Here is an 18,535-nt window from a genome sequence, read left to right as displayed (position 1 = left end):
CACCTGGAGTCCTAATATGAATGAGTAAAGTTGGAGAGCTCAGGTAACTTAGAACCACAAGGACAAATGTCAACCACAGATATCACCATTCACATCTTTGAAAGTATCTTGCTCATAACTAACCTTGACACTTTAGAGCAATATAAAACCTATAAAATTCATATTCATGAGCACTGAAAATTTTCTCTCCCTTTAGGTCACTATTGTCTACTTTTCATTTCCAAAGCCATATATTTCAAAGGATGTGACCTTTCTGGTACAAACAATTTTGCAAGAGCAAAGCAGAAGTTTCTTTTGAGGGTGGGAGAGTTGGCCACTCACAGGCCTGACCGCCGTCAGGGGCAAGTGCAACATGACCTGCTAGGTCTCCACCCAACCTCAAAGTTTGAGTGCTGCTTCTCATTTCACCTTGCCATTTGCTCCTGCAGGATTGAACTGAAGCATATAACTATGCCGTGCCTCAGTTTCTTTCTCTCTGTCTCGATTCCATCACCCAACAACAAGCAGATGCTGAAGGGGAGCCGCCGGTGGTGTCAGGGTCGAAAGACTTGAACTAACATGGCATCTATTCCTCAGCTCTACCCATTTTCTTGAAGTCTTTCTCCTCGCAATGGAGGTGGTCTGTGATACTGGGCAAGATTGAGGGGTACAGTGTGGAGAGCCTCCAATGTCCTCAAACCATACAACAGTGCAGACAGTAATATGCAGTGCAGAAATAACAGCAATATTGTTTCTTTTTAATTAAAAAAAATGACAAACTAAAAGCCTTTTTCTAAACTACTGACACGATAGGTAAATACTTTTTATAAAAAATTAAACAACAGTGGATTCAGGGCCATCAAAACCTTATCTTCTTTTTCTCTGTGTAAGTGGACAATCTAGTCCTCATTCAGGAACCTAGTGCTATTGTATCTGGGGCACGAGCACAGTGGGGAGCCTTTAGACCCCTCAGCGAAATTCCCTCCAACCCAGCCCCGGCTTGGAGAACTGTAAAGGAAAAGTCTCAAAGCAGTTCTTAGTGTTTCAAAAAAGGACTCCTGCTCTCTCCCCTGATCAGAACTCCACACCAACTTAATCTGACTCATTAGTTCTTATTGAGACACTCCATTATTTAAAAGAAAGCACTAAGCATAAGCTTAGTTGAAAGTGATTTTTTTAAATGCCAAGATATAGTCATCCTAAACAGTAACAGATTAACAGATGAACATTAACTGCTTACTAGTTTCAACAACAGCTGCAAATGGATTGAGTCTTCATTTGCTGGAACCCTCAGCGCTGCCAAACTCTCCCGCAAACTTCCTTTCCATTTTAGGAAACCAAGTTCCTAGAAATAAAGGGAAAAAAAGATTTTTTTTTATCATAGGCTTTTAAAAATATTAACTGCAAATCCCATCTTACACTGTTTCACATAAAATTAGTATCCTCTCTCTCCCCTCCCCCTCCCCCTCCCTCTCTCCTCTTCTTCCCTTTCTTCTTTTTAATTTGGGAAAATTCACTGCTTTCTCTACTCTGCTTTCCCACTTGGGCATCACTCTGAAAGCGAGGGAACTTCTTTCCTCTTTCCATTCACCCTTACTTGACATCCCTCTTTAAGCATACCACAGATTTGTCTGGATTCACTGTACTGTGATCCAGGCCAAATTTCACCAAATGCTATCCTCACAGAAAATGTGAAATGAGGGGGTTGTACAGGACAATCTCCATTTAGCTCTAACATTCTATATGTGTCTATGATCCAGAAAGCTGGAATGACTCCATAAAGACACCAAATTTGGGTCTCATTACTACATGTTACTGCTGTCACCATCTTTCTATAAACTTTTCACCGAGTTACAATACAACACACATTTTTTTCTGCCTTTTTAGGCCAACTATTCCCTTTTTGTTCTGCTTCTTCAACCTAATTCTTTTTTTTTTCCTCTACGAAGCCGTTCTGCATCACTAGTAATAATTCCCTTCATTCCGTCAAGACCCACCACTGCAACCAGCAGGCTTTTTCAGACCTAATCTCTTAGCAATGTCACACATTTTCTAAGTAAAACAATAGTGTCTTATTACCCAGTCCCTACTACCATCAGCGCCCTCATCTCCATCTGTAATATTTACTGAGAACTTCCTAGTTGACAGACACAGTTCTAAGCACGGCACATGTACTCCTAACAACCTCAGAATGCCGATTCTATTATCAGTCCCATTGTACAGATGAGGAAATTGAGGCAAACAAAGGTTAAATCAGTTGCCCAAGGTGTACTCCTAATAAGTGAAGGATCCAAGTCTAAAAGCCACACTTTCTGGGCATAGAGCTTGTACCCCTAACCATCCTGATGCACTGCCTCACTGATGACATTCTTTCCACGGGCCCTCCCACTTCTCAGATTCACTGATTACCCAGCACTTGATTATCTCAAAATGTCTAGTCTCTTAATTGATGAATTAGGCACAGTCAGACTATCTACTTTATAGTTGTGAGAATTTAAAATATTTCATGTAAAGCACTCAAAATGGTGCCTGGCCCAAAGCAAATACTCTGTAGCACAGAGTAAATAGTTTGAAGAAATGTTAACAATTATTTAATGAGAGATCTCTTAATTTGCAGATGAAGAGGTTAATAGTTAGTAGAAAAACTAGAACTGGAAACTAAAATTAATGCACCCTGCTCTTTAAAAAATACCACTTATTATTGTGGTGCTAACTTCAGAGACACACTTAAGTTTTAAGACTTTAAAATAGCTTGTTGGTCCAATTCCTGATCAGTACACACAGGAGAAGTGACCATCTGCTTCGCCACCCCTCCCCCTCTCTCTTATTTTTCTCTCTCTTTATCCCCCCACAGCCATAGCTCCGTTGGAGCAAGTTGGCCCTGGGCACGGAGGATGACTCCACCGCCTCGTCTCAGGTGCTAAAATAGCTCAGTTGCTGAGTAACAGAGCAATGCCTCCAGACGGGCAGAGCATCATCCCATAGGGGGCTTGCCGAGTGGATCCCAGTCAGGGTGCATGCAGAAGGCTGTCTCTCTGCCTCTCTGCTACCACTTAAGAAGAAGAAAAAAATAAAAATAAATTGGTGTTCAAAAGGAAGAATTCTCTTTCCTGTATAAACAAAATTGAGGATCACAAGGGCTGTGCAGGTAACATATTTTTTAAATCAATGTGTTATATTAAATGTGATGATGACAGTAGATTTAGGCATGTATTTGTATACAATTAAGAACAAAAGACCCAAAGTCGATCCAACTGAAGCTAGGCTTTCCCAGAATTTTACAATAGAAACAATCTTTCACTCTTAGAGGTATAGTTTCTTTTTGTGGCCTCATGGCAATAAGTAAATAAATATACACATCTTGTGATAAACAAATATTATATTAACATGTCAAAAATTATTACGTTACTTGGATAGAACACAGCTACTGTAAAAATAACTATTCAGAAGCCAAAAGAAGCGTTTTTAAGAAGCACACTAATCTGGTCATTCCAAAGACTAAAATAAAATCATCTTGATAGAGTTTATATTTTCATAATTTCTGTCATCAGCTTCAGACGTTCAGTTAGCTTATACCATGATTCTGACTACTCTAATTTCCTCTCAAGTTCTTATTTGAGAATCTAAGTTTCTCACACCTTTATGTTTCTGTGACTTTCTTCAAGGAACATTACACCTCACCCTGAGCTTAAAACTCAAACTTTTCAGCATTTACCTTAGGTCAATAAAAATGTGTCTATCTTTTTTTTTTTTTTTTGGTATTTTTCCGAAGTTAGAAGCAGGGAGGCAGTCAGACTCCCACATGCACCTGACTGGGAGCCAACCGGCATACCCATCAGGGGGTGATGCTTGGCCCATCTGGGGCATTGTTCCATTGAAGCCAAAGCCATTCTAGCACCTGAGGCAGAGGCCATGGAGCCATCCTCAGCGCCCGGGGCCAACTTTACTCCCATGGAGCCTTGGTTGCAGGAGAGGAAGAGAGAGGTAGAGAGGAAGGAGAGAGTGAAGGGTGGAGAAGCAGATGGGGGCTTCTCCTGTGTGCCCTGACCGGAAATCGAACCCAGGATTTTCACATGCTGGACCAACGCTCTACTGCTGAGCCAACCGGCCAGGGCCGTGTATGTCTTCATTTTTAAATGCCTACCATACTTTTATTGTAGTTTCAATTCTATAATTTCAAATGCACTTTAAAAAAATAAAATAAATGGTATTTTTGCACAGCACTTTCATTTTATACTTGTTAATGTGTTACCGACCATACTCCACAAAGGAACGCCCCGCTTCAGAACATCAAATTTACCGATTAGTTCAGAAAAATTTTAATCCATGCTCCCTTCTTGTACATGCAAAAATATTATCTCAATTAGGTGAGTTTTTTTTTTTACTATTAATTTTGGAAATTATCAAAGAAAAGTAGGAAAAGCATAACAAACATCCATGCATACATCATCTCTATTTAATAGCTATTGATATTTAGTCATATTTGATTATCTCTCTTTTTCTTTTGCTGAAGTACTCTAAAAAGACACAGATACAGCATTTCATTCCCAAATACTCCACTATGCATGTCTAAAAAGTAAGGACATTTTGCTACAGTACCAGAATGCCATTATCCCTCCTATAAAATGAACAATAATTTCCTACCACCCAAGGCATACTCTAATTTCTTCACTTGTAATCCAGTTTTCTTGGTAATATCCTCAAGTCCCTATTCTGTTGTCAGTGACAATACACATGTGTTTGTAGACAAAAGCCACTTCTAAAGTGGTTAATTCCAACCAGTTCTGCTAAGGAACCAATCTCTTCTCTGAAATGAGGCAATCTTGTTATCGGATGGACCGTCAAGCATCTTCTCATCTTGCCCCTTATGCTTATTGGAGATGTCATCACATTAAATCAAATACTGAATAAACTAAAAACTGGATAAAAGATCTTATGAAATTTCAAATAGATATTTTCCCTCAATAATCAGTGTGCATTGGGGAGCAAACGAAGTGGGACAAGGGACCACAAAACCCTAAATATAGTCACAGTTTAAAATGAGGTTGTTTTGCCTAATTATTCCATACAGGTTTATATAGCTCAATCAACACAAGATACACTGAAACTCAGAAAAAAAAATCACTTTTCCCTCAAGCATTCAGTTAATTTGGTAAAAATGTAATTAAAATAATCCATGGACTGACTGAAATATTTAGATTTTTTAGCAATAAGAAATGAAGTGGTAGGGAATACAAAATGGCCATGGAGCAGGTGGATGTTACACTTACCTCTCAGGAGTAAACTATAATTACAACTAAAATATAGAGCAATCAACCTGAAGAACTGACTGAAGAATAGCTGATCAGAAGTTTTATAACTAAGGATTTACAGAAGAAGCCACATCAAGACTGGTAGGAAGGGCAGAGACATGAAGTGGGCTGGCCCCACTCCCATAGATGGTAGGTGAGATTCCAGAAGGCTACCTCAGTTGCAAAGGTTTCCTCCTGAGTGGCTGGGATCTCAACCCTATGCCAAGCCCCCAGCCCAGAGCATCAGAGCTGGGAAGAGGCACACATATGCATCTGGCTGTGAAAATCAACTGGGGTTCTGTCCACTGGGTAGAGATGAGAGTCTGCTAGAGACACAGGTGCCTTCTTAAAGGGCTGATGCTCAAAATCACATTCATAGCCACTCATCCTGGGCTACAGCAAAGGGAGGGTGGAGCCAGACTAGAGACATGAGAGGAAAGACTGGGGTTTGTGGCTCTGGGTAGAAAGCTGAAGGGACAGCCACCAGGACCCCTGTGTTGGGCACCACACCCACTCTTCAGAGGCCATCTTTTTTGGTAGAACACTCTCCTTTATATAGCACCAGCCTGCCTTGGAGAATGCAAAAGCCTCACTTTTGTATTCCTGGTAACCCCACTTTGCTAAGGAGTCAATGACTAAGTGGGTGATTTTGAGTCTCCTGCAGGAAACTCACAACCCACTTTCCTGTAAATCTAACTGATGTCTCTCCCTCAGGGATGATCTGCTAGCCCCATTCTCTACGCTCCAGCACCCCACTCTCCTAACTCCTGGTGGTCTCATCCTGTTGAGGTCTGGACAGAATTCCAGACAGACTGAGTTGAGGCCATGTTTTCCTTTGCATGCTTGACTGGTGCAGAGCTTTCCTTTCACATGGCTAAATGTTGGTTTGTTTGGGCCTGATAACCTCTGCTGGCCTCACTGTGACGAGTCCTTTGTGTGATGCCTCACCACAAAGGTCTGCAGGCACCCGGCAGTTGGAAGTTAAACTTTGTATACTCTGGGATATTTGCTGAGTGGCCTCAGACCCACCACTGGCACTGAGCTTAAGCCTGTATCAATATGGTGAACTCCACACATCCTTCCCTGGTGACTCACTGAGAACCAACCTCATGCAACTTGAGTACCACGAGGTTCTTTCAGCGACTGAGCCTACCAGGTAGCCAGCAGGTGGAAGCAGGTTGAGGCAGATTTCAGTTTGCCTTAAGACTTCTGCTGACCTGTCCCCAGGCCTGGTGTTGGTAAAAGCCTATCTTTCCTGTGCACACTCAGGCCCAGCAGAAGCAGCCATACACTGTGGGTCACTTTGTAGTTCCAAACAGGTTGCACAGGCCAGTCACAGGCAGTGTTTGATATTGGCCTAGACCAGATTCCCTCCCAAGAGACCACAAACCAAAACACCCATTGGCCAGCTCAGACAACATCAAAGCAGGACCCAAATAGCTTCACAAGTACCATAATCAAAGGGAGAGTTCAGCAGTCACCAGATCCTGCTGAGGTAGAATCTGCTTTGTGTGGTCAGCACCTGTACAGCAACTCATACACTGTGGTACTGGTTGATCCTCACAGTTAGCCAGCCTGAGGGTATGACCCACACACAAATGGGCCAATAGAAATCAAGACTTAATGACAATAAAACAAGACCCATATATACGCTGTCTAAAGAGGCCGACCTCAAAATAAAAGATATACGCAGACTAAAATAAAGGTTGGATAAAGATCTAGCATGCAAATGCAAATGAAAAACAGCTGGGGAAGTAATAGTTAGATCAGACAAAAGAGACTTCAAAACAAAGTCCATAACCAGAGACAAAGAAGAACATTGCATAATACTAAAGGGATCAATCCTATAAAAGGATATAACCCTTGTAAACATTTATGCACCCAACATAGGAGCACCCAAATATAGAATCAAGTCTTAATGGACATAAAGGGAGAGATTAACAGTAACACAGTCAGAATGGGGGATTTTAACACCCCATTGACAGCAATGGATAGATCTTCCAGTCAGAAAATCAACAAGGAAATTGCACCTGTAAATGACACACTAAATCAGTTGGATTTAATTGATATCTTTGGAGCATTTCATGGCAAAGCAGCAGAATACACATTCTTTTCAAGTACACATGGAACATTTTCTAGGATAGATCACATATTAAGACACAAAACAAGTCAATAAATTTAAGAAGACTGAAATTATATCAAACATCTTCTCTGATCATAATGGTATGAAATCAGAAATCAATCACAAGAAAAACTCTGAAAAACACACAAAGACATGGCTTTAAATCACATATTATAAAACAATGAGTAAGTTAAGAATAAGATTAAGGAAGAATCAAAAGATACCTTATTCCAGTCTACCTGAATCATTACCAGCTAGAAGCAGCGGTCATTGGGACTTGGACATGAGCTGCAAAGTATAGAATGGTGACAACAATTCCAGTGCCATGCAGATTTTTCCTGTGGGGAACTTTCCTGGACTCCTGCTCCCTGTGACAGCTCCTAACAGACTGAACTGTGGTTGGGTTGCATTTTTCAGGGATTTGGCATGGTGATGGGGCCAACTTGGACTTGGTGAACATGTTAAGGACACTACTCTTTTTAGGGATTCTTGCTGTATTGGCCAAGAGTTTGCTTAAAGGCTTTTAATCACTGTAAAAAAAAATAGAGGACTGGATGAAGAAGATGGGGCACATATACACCATGGTATACTATTCAGCTAAGAGAAATGATGACATCGGATCACTTACAGCGGAATGGTGGAGTCTTGGTAGCATTGTGCGGGGTGAAATAAGCGAATCAGAAAAAAACAGGAACTGCAGGATTCCATACATTGGTGGGACATAAAAGCGAGACTAAGAGGCATGGACAAGAGTGTGGTGGTTACAGGGGGTGGGGGAGGGAAGGAGGGAGAGGGGGAGGGGGAGGGGTACAGAGAGAACTGGATGGAGGGTGGCGGAGGACGATCTCTCTTCGGGTGATGGGTATGCAACAGAACTAAATGAAAAGATAACCTGAAAATGTTTTCTTTGAATGTATGTACCCTGATTTATTGATGTCACCCCATTAAAATAAAAATTTATTTATAAAAAAAAAGATACCTTAAACAAATAAAAATGAAATCACAGCAACCCAAACTCTATAGCAGTGGTCCCCAACCTTTTTTGTGCCACGGACTGGTTTAATGTCAGAAAATATTTTCACAGACCGGCCTTTGGGGTGGGACAGATAAATGTATCACATGACCGAGACAAGCATCAAGAGTGAGTCTTAGACGGATGTAACAGCAGGAATCTGGTCATTTTTTAAAAATAAAACATTGTTCAGACTTAAATATAAATAAAATGGAAATAATTTAAGTTATTTATTCTTTCTCTGTGGACCGGTACCAAATGGCCCACGGACCGCTACCAGTCCGCAGCCCGGGGGTTGGGGACCACTGCTCTATAGGACACAGTGAAAGAAGTTCTAAGAGAGAAATCCATAGCATTACAGGCCTACCTCCAGAAGCAATAAAAATCTCAAATAAAACATCAATCTTTACACCTAAAAGGGCTAGGAAAAAACCCCCAACAAATTCTGAATGAGAAGAAAGGAAATAATAAAGATTAGAGTGGAAATATATGACACAGAGACTAAACCATTCAAAGATCAATGAAATCAAGGGTTGGTTCTTGGAAAAGATAAACAATATTGACAAACCTTTAAACAGACTCACAAAGAATAAAGAGAAAAGGTCCAAATAAATAAAATCAGAAATGAAAGAGAGGAATTAACAACTGACACCACAGAAATATTAAGAAATGTAAGAAAATGTATGAACAACTATATGCCAACTAATAGAACAATTTGGAAGAAATGGACAAATTCCTAGAAATATGCAATCTTCCAAAACTGAATAAGGAAGAATCAGAAAATGTGAGCAGACCAATTACAACTAATAGAATCAAGACAGTAATAAAAATAACTACCAGCAAACAAAAGTCTTAGGCTGGATGGCTTCACCAGTAAACTTTACCAAACATTCAACAAAGAACTAATAGCTATCCTTCTCAAATTAGTTTTAAAAATTCATGAGGAGGGGAGACTGCCTAGCTCATTTTATGAGGCCAGAACTATCCTAATTCCAAAACCAGATTAAGACACTACAAAGAAAGAAAATTATAAGCCAATGTCCATAATAAACATGATGCTAAAATCCTTAACAAAATATTAGCAAACTGGATCCAGCAATACATTAAAAAGATCATACACCATGATCAAGTGGTATTTATTCTGGGATGCAAAAGTGGTACAATATCCACAAATCAGTAAATGTGATATGCCACATAAACAAAATAAAGGATATAAACCACATATCAATAGATGCAAAAAAAAAGCATTTGATAAAATCCAGTACGTATTTATGATTTTAAAAAACTCTCAGTAAAGTGGAAATAGAGGGAACATTTCTCATCATAATAAAGCCCACATACAACAAACCCACTAGCAACATACTCAATGGGCAAAAACTAAAAACAATTTTCTTAAAACCGTGAACAAGACAGGGATGTCTGATTTCATCACTCTGATTCAAAACAGCACTGGAAGTTCTAGCCACAGCAATCAGACAAAAAACAAGAAATAAAAGGTATTCAAATAGGAAAGGAAAAAGTAAAACTGTCATTATTTGCATATGACATGGTACTGAATATACAGAAGCCTAAAGATTTCACAAAAAAACTACTAAAAATGATAAATAAATTCAGTGAAGTAACAGAATACAAAACAAATATCCAGGTATCAGTTGTATTTTTATATATCAAAAATGAACTATCAGAAAGAGAAACTAAGAAAACAATTCCATTTACAATTGCATCCAAAAAAAAAAGATCAAGGAAAAATTTAACCTAGGAGGTAAAAAACAAACAAACAAACACCTGTTCTCAGAAAATTATAAGACACTGAAGAAAAAAAGAAAAGAAGATATAAATAAGTGAATGCATATTCTGTGTTCATGGATAGGAAGAATTATCATTAAAATGCCAATACTATCCAAAGCAACCTATAGAATCAAGGCAATTTCTATCAAGATAACAATGGCGTATTTCACAAAACTAAAATAAATATTCAAAAAATTTGTATGAAACCACAAAAGACCTTTAATAGCCACAGCAATCTTGAGAAAGAAGAGCAAAGTTAGAGGACTCATGTTACCTGATAGCAAACTAAGCTACAAGGCTATAGTAATCAAAACAGCATGGTCTTGGCATAAAAACAGATGTATAGATCCATGGAACAGAATAGAGAGGCCAGAAACAAACCCACGCCTTTATGGTCAATTAATATTTGACAAAGGAGGCAAAAACATACAATGAGGTAAAGGTAGTCTATTAATAAATGGTGCTGGGAAAATTGAACAGATTTCTGCAAAATATGAAATTAGACCACCTGCTTACACTATATACAAGAATAGACTCAAAATGAATTGAAAGCTTAAATGTAAGACTCAAAACCACAAAAATCCTAGAAGAAAATAGGCAGTCACATCTTGAATATTTCTTATAGCAGTATTTTTTCTGATACATCTCTCAAGCAAGGGAAACAAAACAAAAAATAAAAAATGGGACTATATCACCTAAAAAGGTTTTCCAGAACAACAGAAATAATCAACAAAATAAAAATACAACCTGATGAATGAGAGAACATATTTGCCAATGATATATCTGATAAGGGATTAATATTCAAAATTTATAAAGAACTGATACAGCTCAACACCAAAAAAACCCCCCAAACAATCTAATTAAAAAGTGGGCAGAGGGCCTGAATAGACACTTCTCCAAAGAGGGCATAAAATGGCCAATAGACATATGAAAAATTGCTCAACATCACTAATCATCAGAGAAATGCAAAGTAAAACCATAAGGATCTATCACTTCACATCTATTAGAATGACTATCAACAATAAACCAACGAACAAGTGTTGGTGAGGATGTGGAAAAAAGGGAACCCTTGTACACTGCTGGTGGGAATGCATATTGGTGCAGCCACTGTGGAAAGCAGTATATCTCAAAAAATTAAAAATGGGGCCTGACCTGTGGTGGCGCAGTGGATAAAGTGTTGACCTGAAATGCTGAGGTAACTGGTTCAAAACCCTGGGCTTGCCAGGTAAAGGCACATACGGGAGTTGATGCTTCCTGATTCTCTTCCCCTTTTCTCTCTCTCTCTCTCTCTCTCTCTCTCTCTCTCTCTCCTCACTCTAGAATGAATAAATAAAAAATCTTAAAAATAAAAAAATAAAAGAAAAAATTAAAAATGGAACTGCCTTATGACCCAGCAATTCCACTTCTTGGATATATCTGAAGAAACCCAAAACACTAATTCAAAAGAATACATGTACCCCAATATTGTAGCACTATTTACAACACCCAAAATTTAGAAGCCCCCAAGTGTTCATTAGTAAATGAGTGGATAAAAAAGCTGTGCTACATATACACAATTGAATACTACTCAGCCATAAAAAAAACAGAAGGAAATCTTACCTTTTGCAACAGCATGGATGGACCTGGAGATTATGCGAGGTGAAATAAGATAGTCAGAGAAAGACAAATACCATCTGATCTCACTTATATGTGGAATCTAATGAACAAAATAAGCTAGCAAACAAAATAGAAACAGACTCATAGATAAAGAGAACAGACTGACAGCTGTTAGAGGGGTTTGTGGGACTGGGTAAAATAAGTGAAGGGATTAAGGAAAAAAGCACACAACAATTTATAGACAGTGTGGTGATTACCAGAGGGAGTGGGGTGTAGGGGGAGGTAGAAGAGGTAAATGTGAAATAAATGGTGATGGAAGGAGACTTGACTTGGGGTGGTGAACACACAGTACAATATACAGATGATATATTATAGAATTGTACACCTGAAACCTATATAATTTTATTAACCAATGTCACTCCAATAAATTCAATAAAAACTAAAAAAAAAAAAAAAAATGAGAGGTATTTTGGGAAGTGGGAAAGGAGACCAGAAATTGACCTGACATAAATTTAAAGTCATGTTCATTCATAAAGACCAGGGTGAAAGGTCTCTTTTATCTTTTTGTAGGAAATAGAAGACTAAAGAAAATAAGTAATCTAACTAAGATAATCTTTTCTCATCAATTTCATCTGTAAGCTACTTGTTTTTCCAAAATAACCAAGTGTCCTGTATCCAAGTCTCTCAAACACCGATGCAAACGTGGGAACACGGTCAAGGAATTTGCAAATTCTTATACTATGCTTCATTGAGGGTTATTTTTCCATGCCACTTAGGGTGAGAACATAGCCTGGAACGGCTAAACAACATCTTTTCTTAATCTTTACCTTTCATATCTTTTCCTTCTCCCTGAATTCACAATGCAACCTTAAAAATACATGCTATGCCTGACCTGTGGTGGCACAGTGGATAAAGCGTTGACCTGGAAATGCTGAGGTCACCGGTTCGAAACCCTGGGCTTGCCTGGTCAAGGCACATATGGGAGTTGATGCTTCCAGCTCCTCCCCCCTTCTCTCTCTCTGTTTCTCTCTCTCCCTTTCTCTCTCTCCTCTCTAAAAAATGAATAAATGAAAAAAAAAATAAAAAAATACGTGCTATGTTATTATTTTAAAATTATTATTCTTATTGGTTTACACATGACTGAACCAGTTAAGGAAATACAAATTTTGTTTTTTCACTGAGGTAAAACTCTATAGGGAAAAGATAAAGATACCTCCTTTTCCACTGTAACCAAAGTATATCATATTATGGTTTTCTATGGTTTTCTTCTTTTTTTAATAAGGAAATGATAACAAAAGTATGAAGTTGAGAATATTTATAGATATTATCAGAATTGAATGAGGCATGCCCATCAACACTCAGCTGAAGATCTACCCCTTAAGATCCTCATTCTAAAAGGCATGTCAACATGCTCACATGTACATTTACAAGAATATATGTGTAAAAATTTTTTATTTGATCCAATAACTTATGTAGAGGAAGTCAAAGTGAACTGCTTTCAAAATGAGACTAAAAGACAGCTTGAGAAAGCAGAATCCAAACCACCTCAAAATAAACACACACACATACACACACTATAGCACTTTAAATGCCTCACAGAAAAGGGATTTAATTTTCCTCTAAAAGAGTTTCTTTTTTCCCTAAATGAAGTTTACCATATAAGCAGTTCTGTGTTATGCCATCTTTTACAGGTATGCAACTGTCCAAGAAGCAGAATGTCAGCGTCCCTTACCTAATACATACTTACTGGTTACCTCGACATGCCTCGTAATAAAAACATTAGTCTATACAGTTGGAAGCGTCTTTGGAAATCATCTAATTCAATTTATTTGCTCTACAAATAAAGACAAAAGGAGTAAACTGACTAACCAAGGCCACACGGCTTGCAGAACTGTTTGCCTTCTTAAATAGATGGCAATGAGCTCCAAAGAAAAAAAAAAAAAAGGAACTGCCAATTAGAAAGCCACAGATGTGATATAGAACAACTACCAAAACTAAAAGATTAAGAACCGTACTATCTGACAACTGTTCAGAGGAAGAAAACATTGTTTCCTGTAACATCCCATTGAATGAATGAAGGCAAGAAGGAGTCAGTTGAGATGATCATGTGGGTAAGGATGTCCGTACAGCCTATCCAACAACATATGCTGAGTGGCTCTGCAGCCAGTGTTATGATCAATGATGGATTTCTAAATTTTTAGATTACCACAGCTCCTTTATACTCTTTATATCTTATATTTTGCCATTGATCTTGCTTTAAAGGTTTTTTATTCAGGAAAGTGGTAAGGGGAGGTGGCCAACAACTAAGTTATTCATTGATTTTTTTTCGTTAAGTTTTGGTGACTAAAGAAAAAGACTGAGAACTGCCTTTGTTTTAGGAGATGTTAAGAGGTGATCATTCAATACAGAAAAGAAGCTGCAGTCACTAGAAATTCTCCAAATGAAGTTGGTTCAAAGCCCATCGAGCCTGCAGCTGAGGCAATATGTCCTTCTCTGTAGACGTTGAAAAAAGTGATACTTGAGAAGGGAAATGTCACCAGGCCAGCTCAATAAACTCAATGAATGGGACCACCAAGTGGTTTGAACCATCTACCGTTGATCTCTTCTAAAGACAGTGTAATCTCTGTTGGTTGGAATTACCCAATATATTTAAAGCTTAGAAACAGAAAAAAATTGAACAAATATTAAAGACAAATAAAAATATAATTAGTAACTTTCTGAAGGTACATTTAGAAATAATAAAACAGGCTTACTCCTATTATGAACAAAGATACTACAGGTGACCACGACTTTAATACTAAGATGTTATAGGACCCCTTTAGAATCATCTGACACAACTCATTTGAGAAATTATAATATTACAAAAATTATTATATTATATTTTGTCAAGGAGTCTGGATAATTTGCTTAATGCAAAGGGGTTGTAAATAGGCTTTGTCAGAATTGTCAATCAACTAGATCTTTCCAGGTTTGTGGACAGAGAGAAATAAAAGTGCTTCATCAGTTCTCCTCCCCCTCCCAACCTCATCCACATTTCCCTAGAAAAATATCCCTGGGTAAATCAATGTCCAAATCCATCATCATGGGAGAAAACTGGTTAGGGATCGGGTCACCACTGGCCAACTATCAATTATAAAATTTGACTCAGACACTGGGTGAAATGTGGTTATGATGTTAATGGTATGAATTATCAATAAAGCTGAATGACATTCTTAAATGCTCATAGTGTAGAGCCCATAACAGTTTTGATTAAGCCAGTCAAAAAATGTTGCAAAAGTCAACACTTTTGGTTTGAAAATTACTTAGACGAACCTCAGAGCTTTATAAAAGAGGTTTGGGATAGCTCTACTGATGGTAAACTGTCTGCAGTATCACAGTTTAGTTAGAGCCATAATTATAATAAATATATAAAGCCAAAAGAATATAAGTGTATGCTTCCATATATACATTCAATTCTCTGGCTATGGCAGTAATGCAAATTAAAAAAAAAAAAGTGTAGAAAATTAGCACAGCTCTGAAGACTAACTCTAACCCAGCCAAATCTGTTTTAGGACACAATGTTTTTAAGTCAAAATAACCTGAAAATTTGCTTAGGGGGAAAGTGGTCTTCTTGACCATTTCTATTAACATTATACTGGGTTGGGCAAAGTAGGTTTACAGTTGTAAGTATGCAAAACACAGTTTATTCTTGTATTATTATTTATGAATTATTGTATTTTATCCACATGAACAACTGAAAACCTACCTTTGCCCCTCCCTGTACTTGAGCAGCATCTTTTCGGGTAGCTGATTTCTATCTGTGAGTTGTGAGCTGGTGCTCATCTGAATGCCTAGCAGATCTTGAGGATTAGAAATGCTTTTAAAATTCTAGTCAATAGTGACAGTGAAAAGTGATCAAGGCCAGAAGGTTTGTTCTGTTGCTTTTGTGTGGAGCAACAGAATATATTATTATATATATATAATTTGGATGGCAAAAGAGATATAGTTGATAGTTGCCAAGCACGAACCAGTAATGATGTCATTGAGAATGCTTAAATCTTTTTCATTTGGGGTAAGTCTCAAACAGAAAGTTCTTCAGCCAAATGGGATATTACTGTAAAAACAAAGCATGGGAAGCTGACAAAGAAAGGTAAGGAAAAAAATTTTACTAAGATGAGATCCATTTCCTTAGTAATTTTGAAAAAAAAATCATTATTTTGTAATATTTATTTTATGTGGCATGTTGCAAACATTTTAAACAATAAGTATATGTTTCTTTTGATATGGAATTTTGTAAAAAAAAAAATGTCATGAAGACAAAAACTTCTCAACCAAAATTGAGAGTTTTAAAACATTATTACTATTTGGATTAAATTAGCAAAAGGAAAATTTTGCAAGTGCTTTTTAATTTTTTCCAGGAATATTTTTAAAATATAGATAAAAATTTTTTAAACATTAAGCAAGATCAAAACTTCTTAAAGATTTATTATTTATCATGATAAAGATTTTAAAGGTTAGCATTATATCAGAATTTTTTAATGAAAATTTAAAGAAAAGAATATCACTTAGAATATCTGAAAGAATATTTTAAAAATAGATAATTTACTTGCTATGCTTTTAGTAATTCTGGCAATTACTTGAAGAGACTATAATGTAGATTTTTAATATTATGAAAAAATTTAAAGTTAATAAATATTACATGCTAACATAATATCACTATTTTTAAATATTTTTAAAAATATCTAGAAAATGCATAATAGGTAAACAGTAATAAAATAGTAAATTGCCATTTTAGGTTTTTTCCTATGGCTCTTTTTTAGTAATATATCACTATAAATATTTTGTTAGATTGTCATTTTATTTTAATTCAGAAATATACTTTTTTCATAAATGCAGTTCATTGTAATCAAGTTCATTTGTTTTGTTTTTTTAAATTAAGGACTAATACTTATACATTTAGATAGCAAATTCAGGAGATAACATGGTTTATCCCTAAATTTCTCTTAATGTTGGGATAGTTCTATATAATCACTATATATACAATTATTATGCTTTTATAATGTCAGTATATCTGTATGACAGCCAAAAATCTGAATTGGGCTATGTTGCCTGGTAAAGCCTGCCTAATGAGAGTTTGTTAATATCAGGTAGCTAGAACTGAGTCATATTGACTTTGTGTACCCTCCAAAACCAAGCCATCTTTTCTTAATTTTAAAAACTGAGATTAATTAATGTATAAAGTAAAGTAAATGTAACTGGTTAGCCATGGATTGGAAAGTTCTAAAACTATATTAACATTTTCCTTTTTATTGATTCTTTCTATGATAGTTTCTATGTTTTGTGTAATAGCCTTTATTATCATTATTATTATCCCACAGAACAGATAACATTTATTCCTGTATCAGTGCAAATAGTTAGTTTAGTAATATATAATTATAAACCATGTTTTCAGTTACATTGTACATCAAAATTGTAATCTGCTGCAGTTTTTCCATTTAAGTCTAAAAGTTGGTAAAATGGACTATTTCAAAAGAGTATTATTTTCCTTGGAAAACATTACCTATGACACTATAAGTCTTAGATAAAATAAAGATAATCTTTCCCTGAAATCACTGTTTTAGCAACCTTTAAAATGCAAAAAAAAAAATCAATATGCTATATAGTTTCTGTTTCTTACTACTAGTTCATGTATATACATGTAAACCAAAAATGCATGATTTTATATGCATTTTAAAAACCAATAAAGGAATATGTGACTCGTTTTAGAATGTATACTCTATCTTCAGAAATTATAAACAAATTGAAGTAAATGAAAGGTTTATATTCCAATTAAAAGGTACAAAAATCTGCGTAATAAATGCCAACTTATTTAATTGCATGCCATTCAAAGTAAAATTTTGCTACTTTGTTTCACAAATCTAAAAAAAAGCTTAACTAAAGTAATTTAAAAAGTTTTATTTTTAGTTAAGATTGCTTTTAGTTTTTAGCAAATGTTTTTAAATAGAATTTTTATCCAGAATGTATGTTTCTATTGTTTTACAAATAGATATAAAATTTTTTTCTATTTAATTTTTTAAAAGTTTAAATTAAAAAAATCTTAAGCAATTAATACTTTCTTAGTATTGCTTTGTTTTTTATTTTGGAAATACAAGTTTTCACTAATGAAATTAGCTCATCTTTCTTTCAGTATTGCAAATATTAAGAATTTAATCTGCTTTAAAAAGCATAGAAAGAGTTTTAAATATTTACAAAAATTTTATTCCTAAGTAAATATATTTGTAAATGAAAAATAATTCATATTAAAAATTTGGAAACTGACAATGATTTCTTAGGGGGAAAATGAAGAATTACATTGGTTCTTAACAGTATCATATGTTAACTATTAGCCCAAAATTGTTTATTTTTGTCTTCTTAATACTTTTTGAATTATTAAAAATATATTTCAGGAATAAACTGACAATGAATTTCTATAGTTAGCAATTTGCTTTCACCGGAATGTTCTTGCTTGGAAAAATTTAAACAACATAATTTGTTGGGATAACGTCCTCCCTTTTTAATGTGGTTGTTTCTTCTAAAATAAGATTCCCATGAACATGTGGTAAAATTTCTGGCATGCTTACAACATATTTATGAGATAGGATTTTTAAACAAACATATTTTAGTCATAGCTTCTTTTTTTTCTAAACTATAAATCAATTGCCAAATTGATTTTTGGTAATAATCAAAATACAGTTTTTCAGATTATTTTACAATTATCTATTTTACCTT

General features: G+C 36.0%; 1 protein-coding gene across 1 annotated transcript in view; it reads right to left on the bottom strand.

The window, feature by feature from the left end:
• Positions 1-18,535, bottom strand: part of LOC136319678 (uncharacterized) — a 122,733-nt gene that overhangs the window by 30,733 nt on the left and 73,465 nt on the right. Inside the window, exon 5 of the mRNA XM_066252814.1 lies at positions 1,220-1,324. Coding sequence (XP_066108911.1) covers positions 1,254-1,324 — 71 coding nt within the window. The 3' untranslated portion in view covers positions 1,220-1,253. The remainder of the gene's footprint in view (positions 1-1,219; positions 1,325-18,535) is intronic.

This window comes from Saccopteryx bilineata, chromosome 1 (assembly GCF_036850765.1).
Source record: "Saccopteryx bilineata isolate mSacBil1 chromosome 1, mSacBil1_pri_phased_curated, whole genome shotgun sequence".
NCBI classification, from domain to species: Eukaryota; Metazoa; Chordata; class Mammalia; order Chiroptera; family Emballonuridae; genus Saccopteryx; species Saccopteryx bilineata.
The sequence above is the reverse complement of the archived record's forward strand: the minus strand, read 5'-3'. Positions and strand labels throughout refer to the sequence as shown.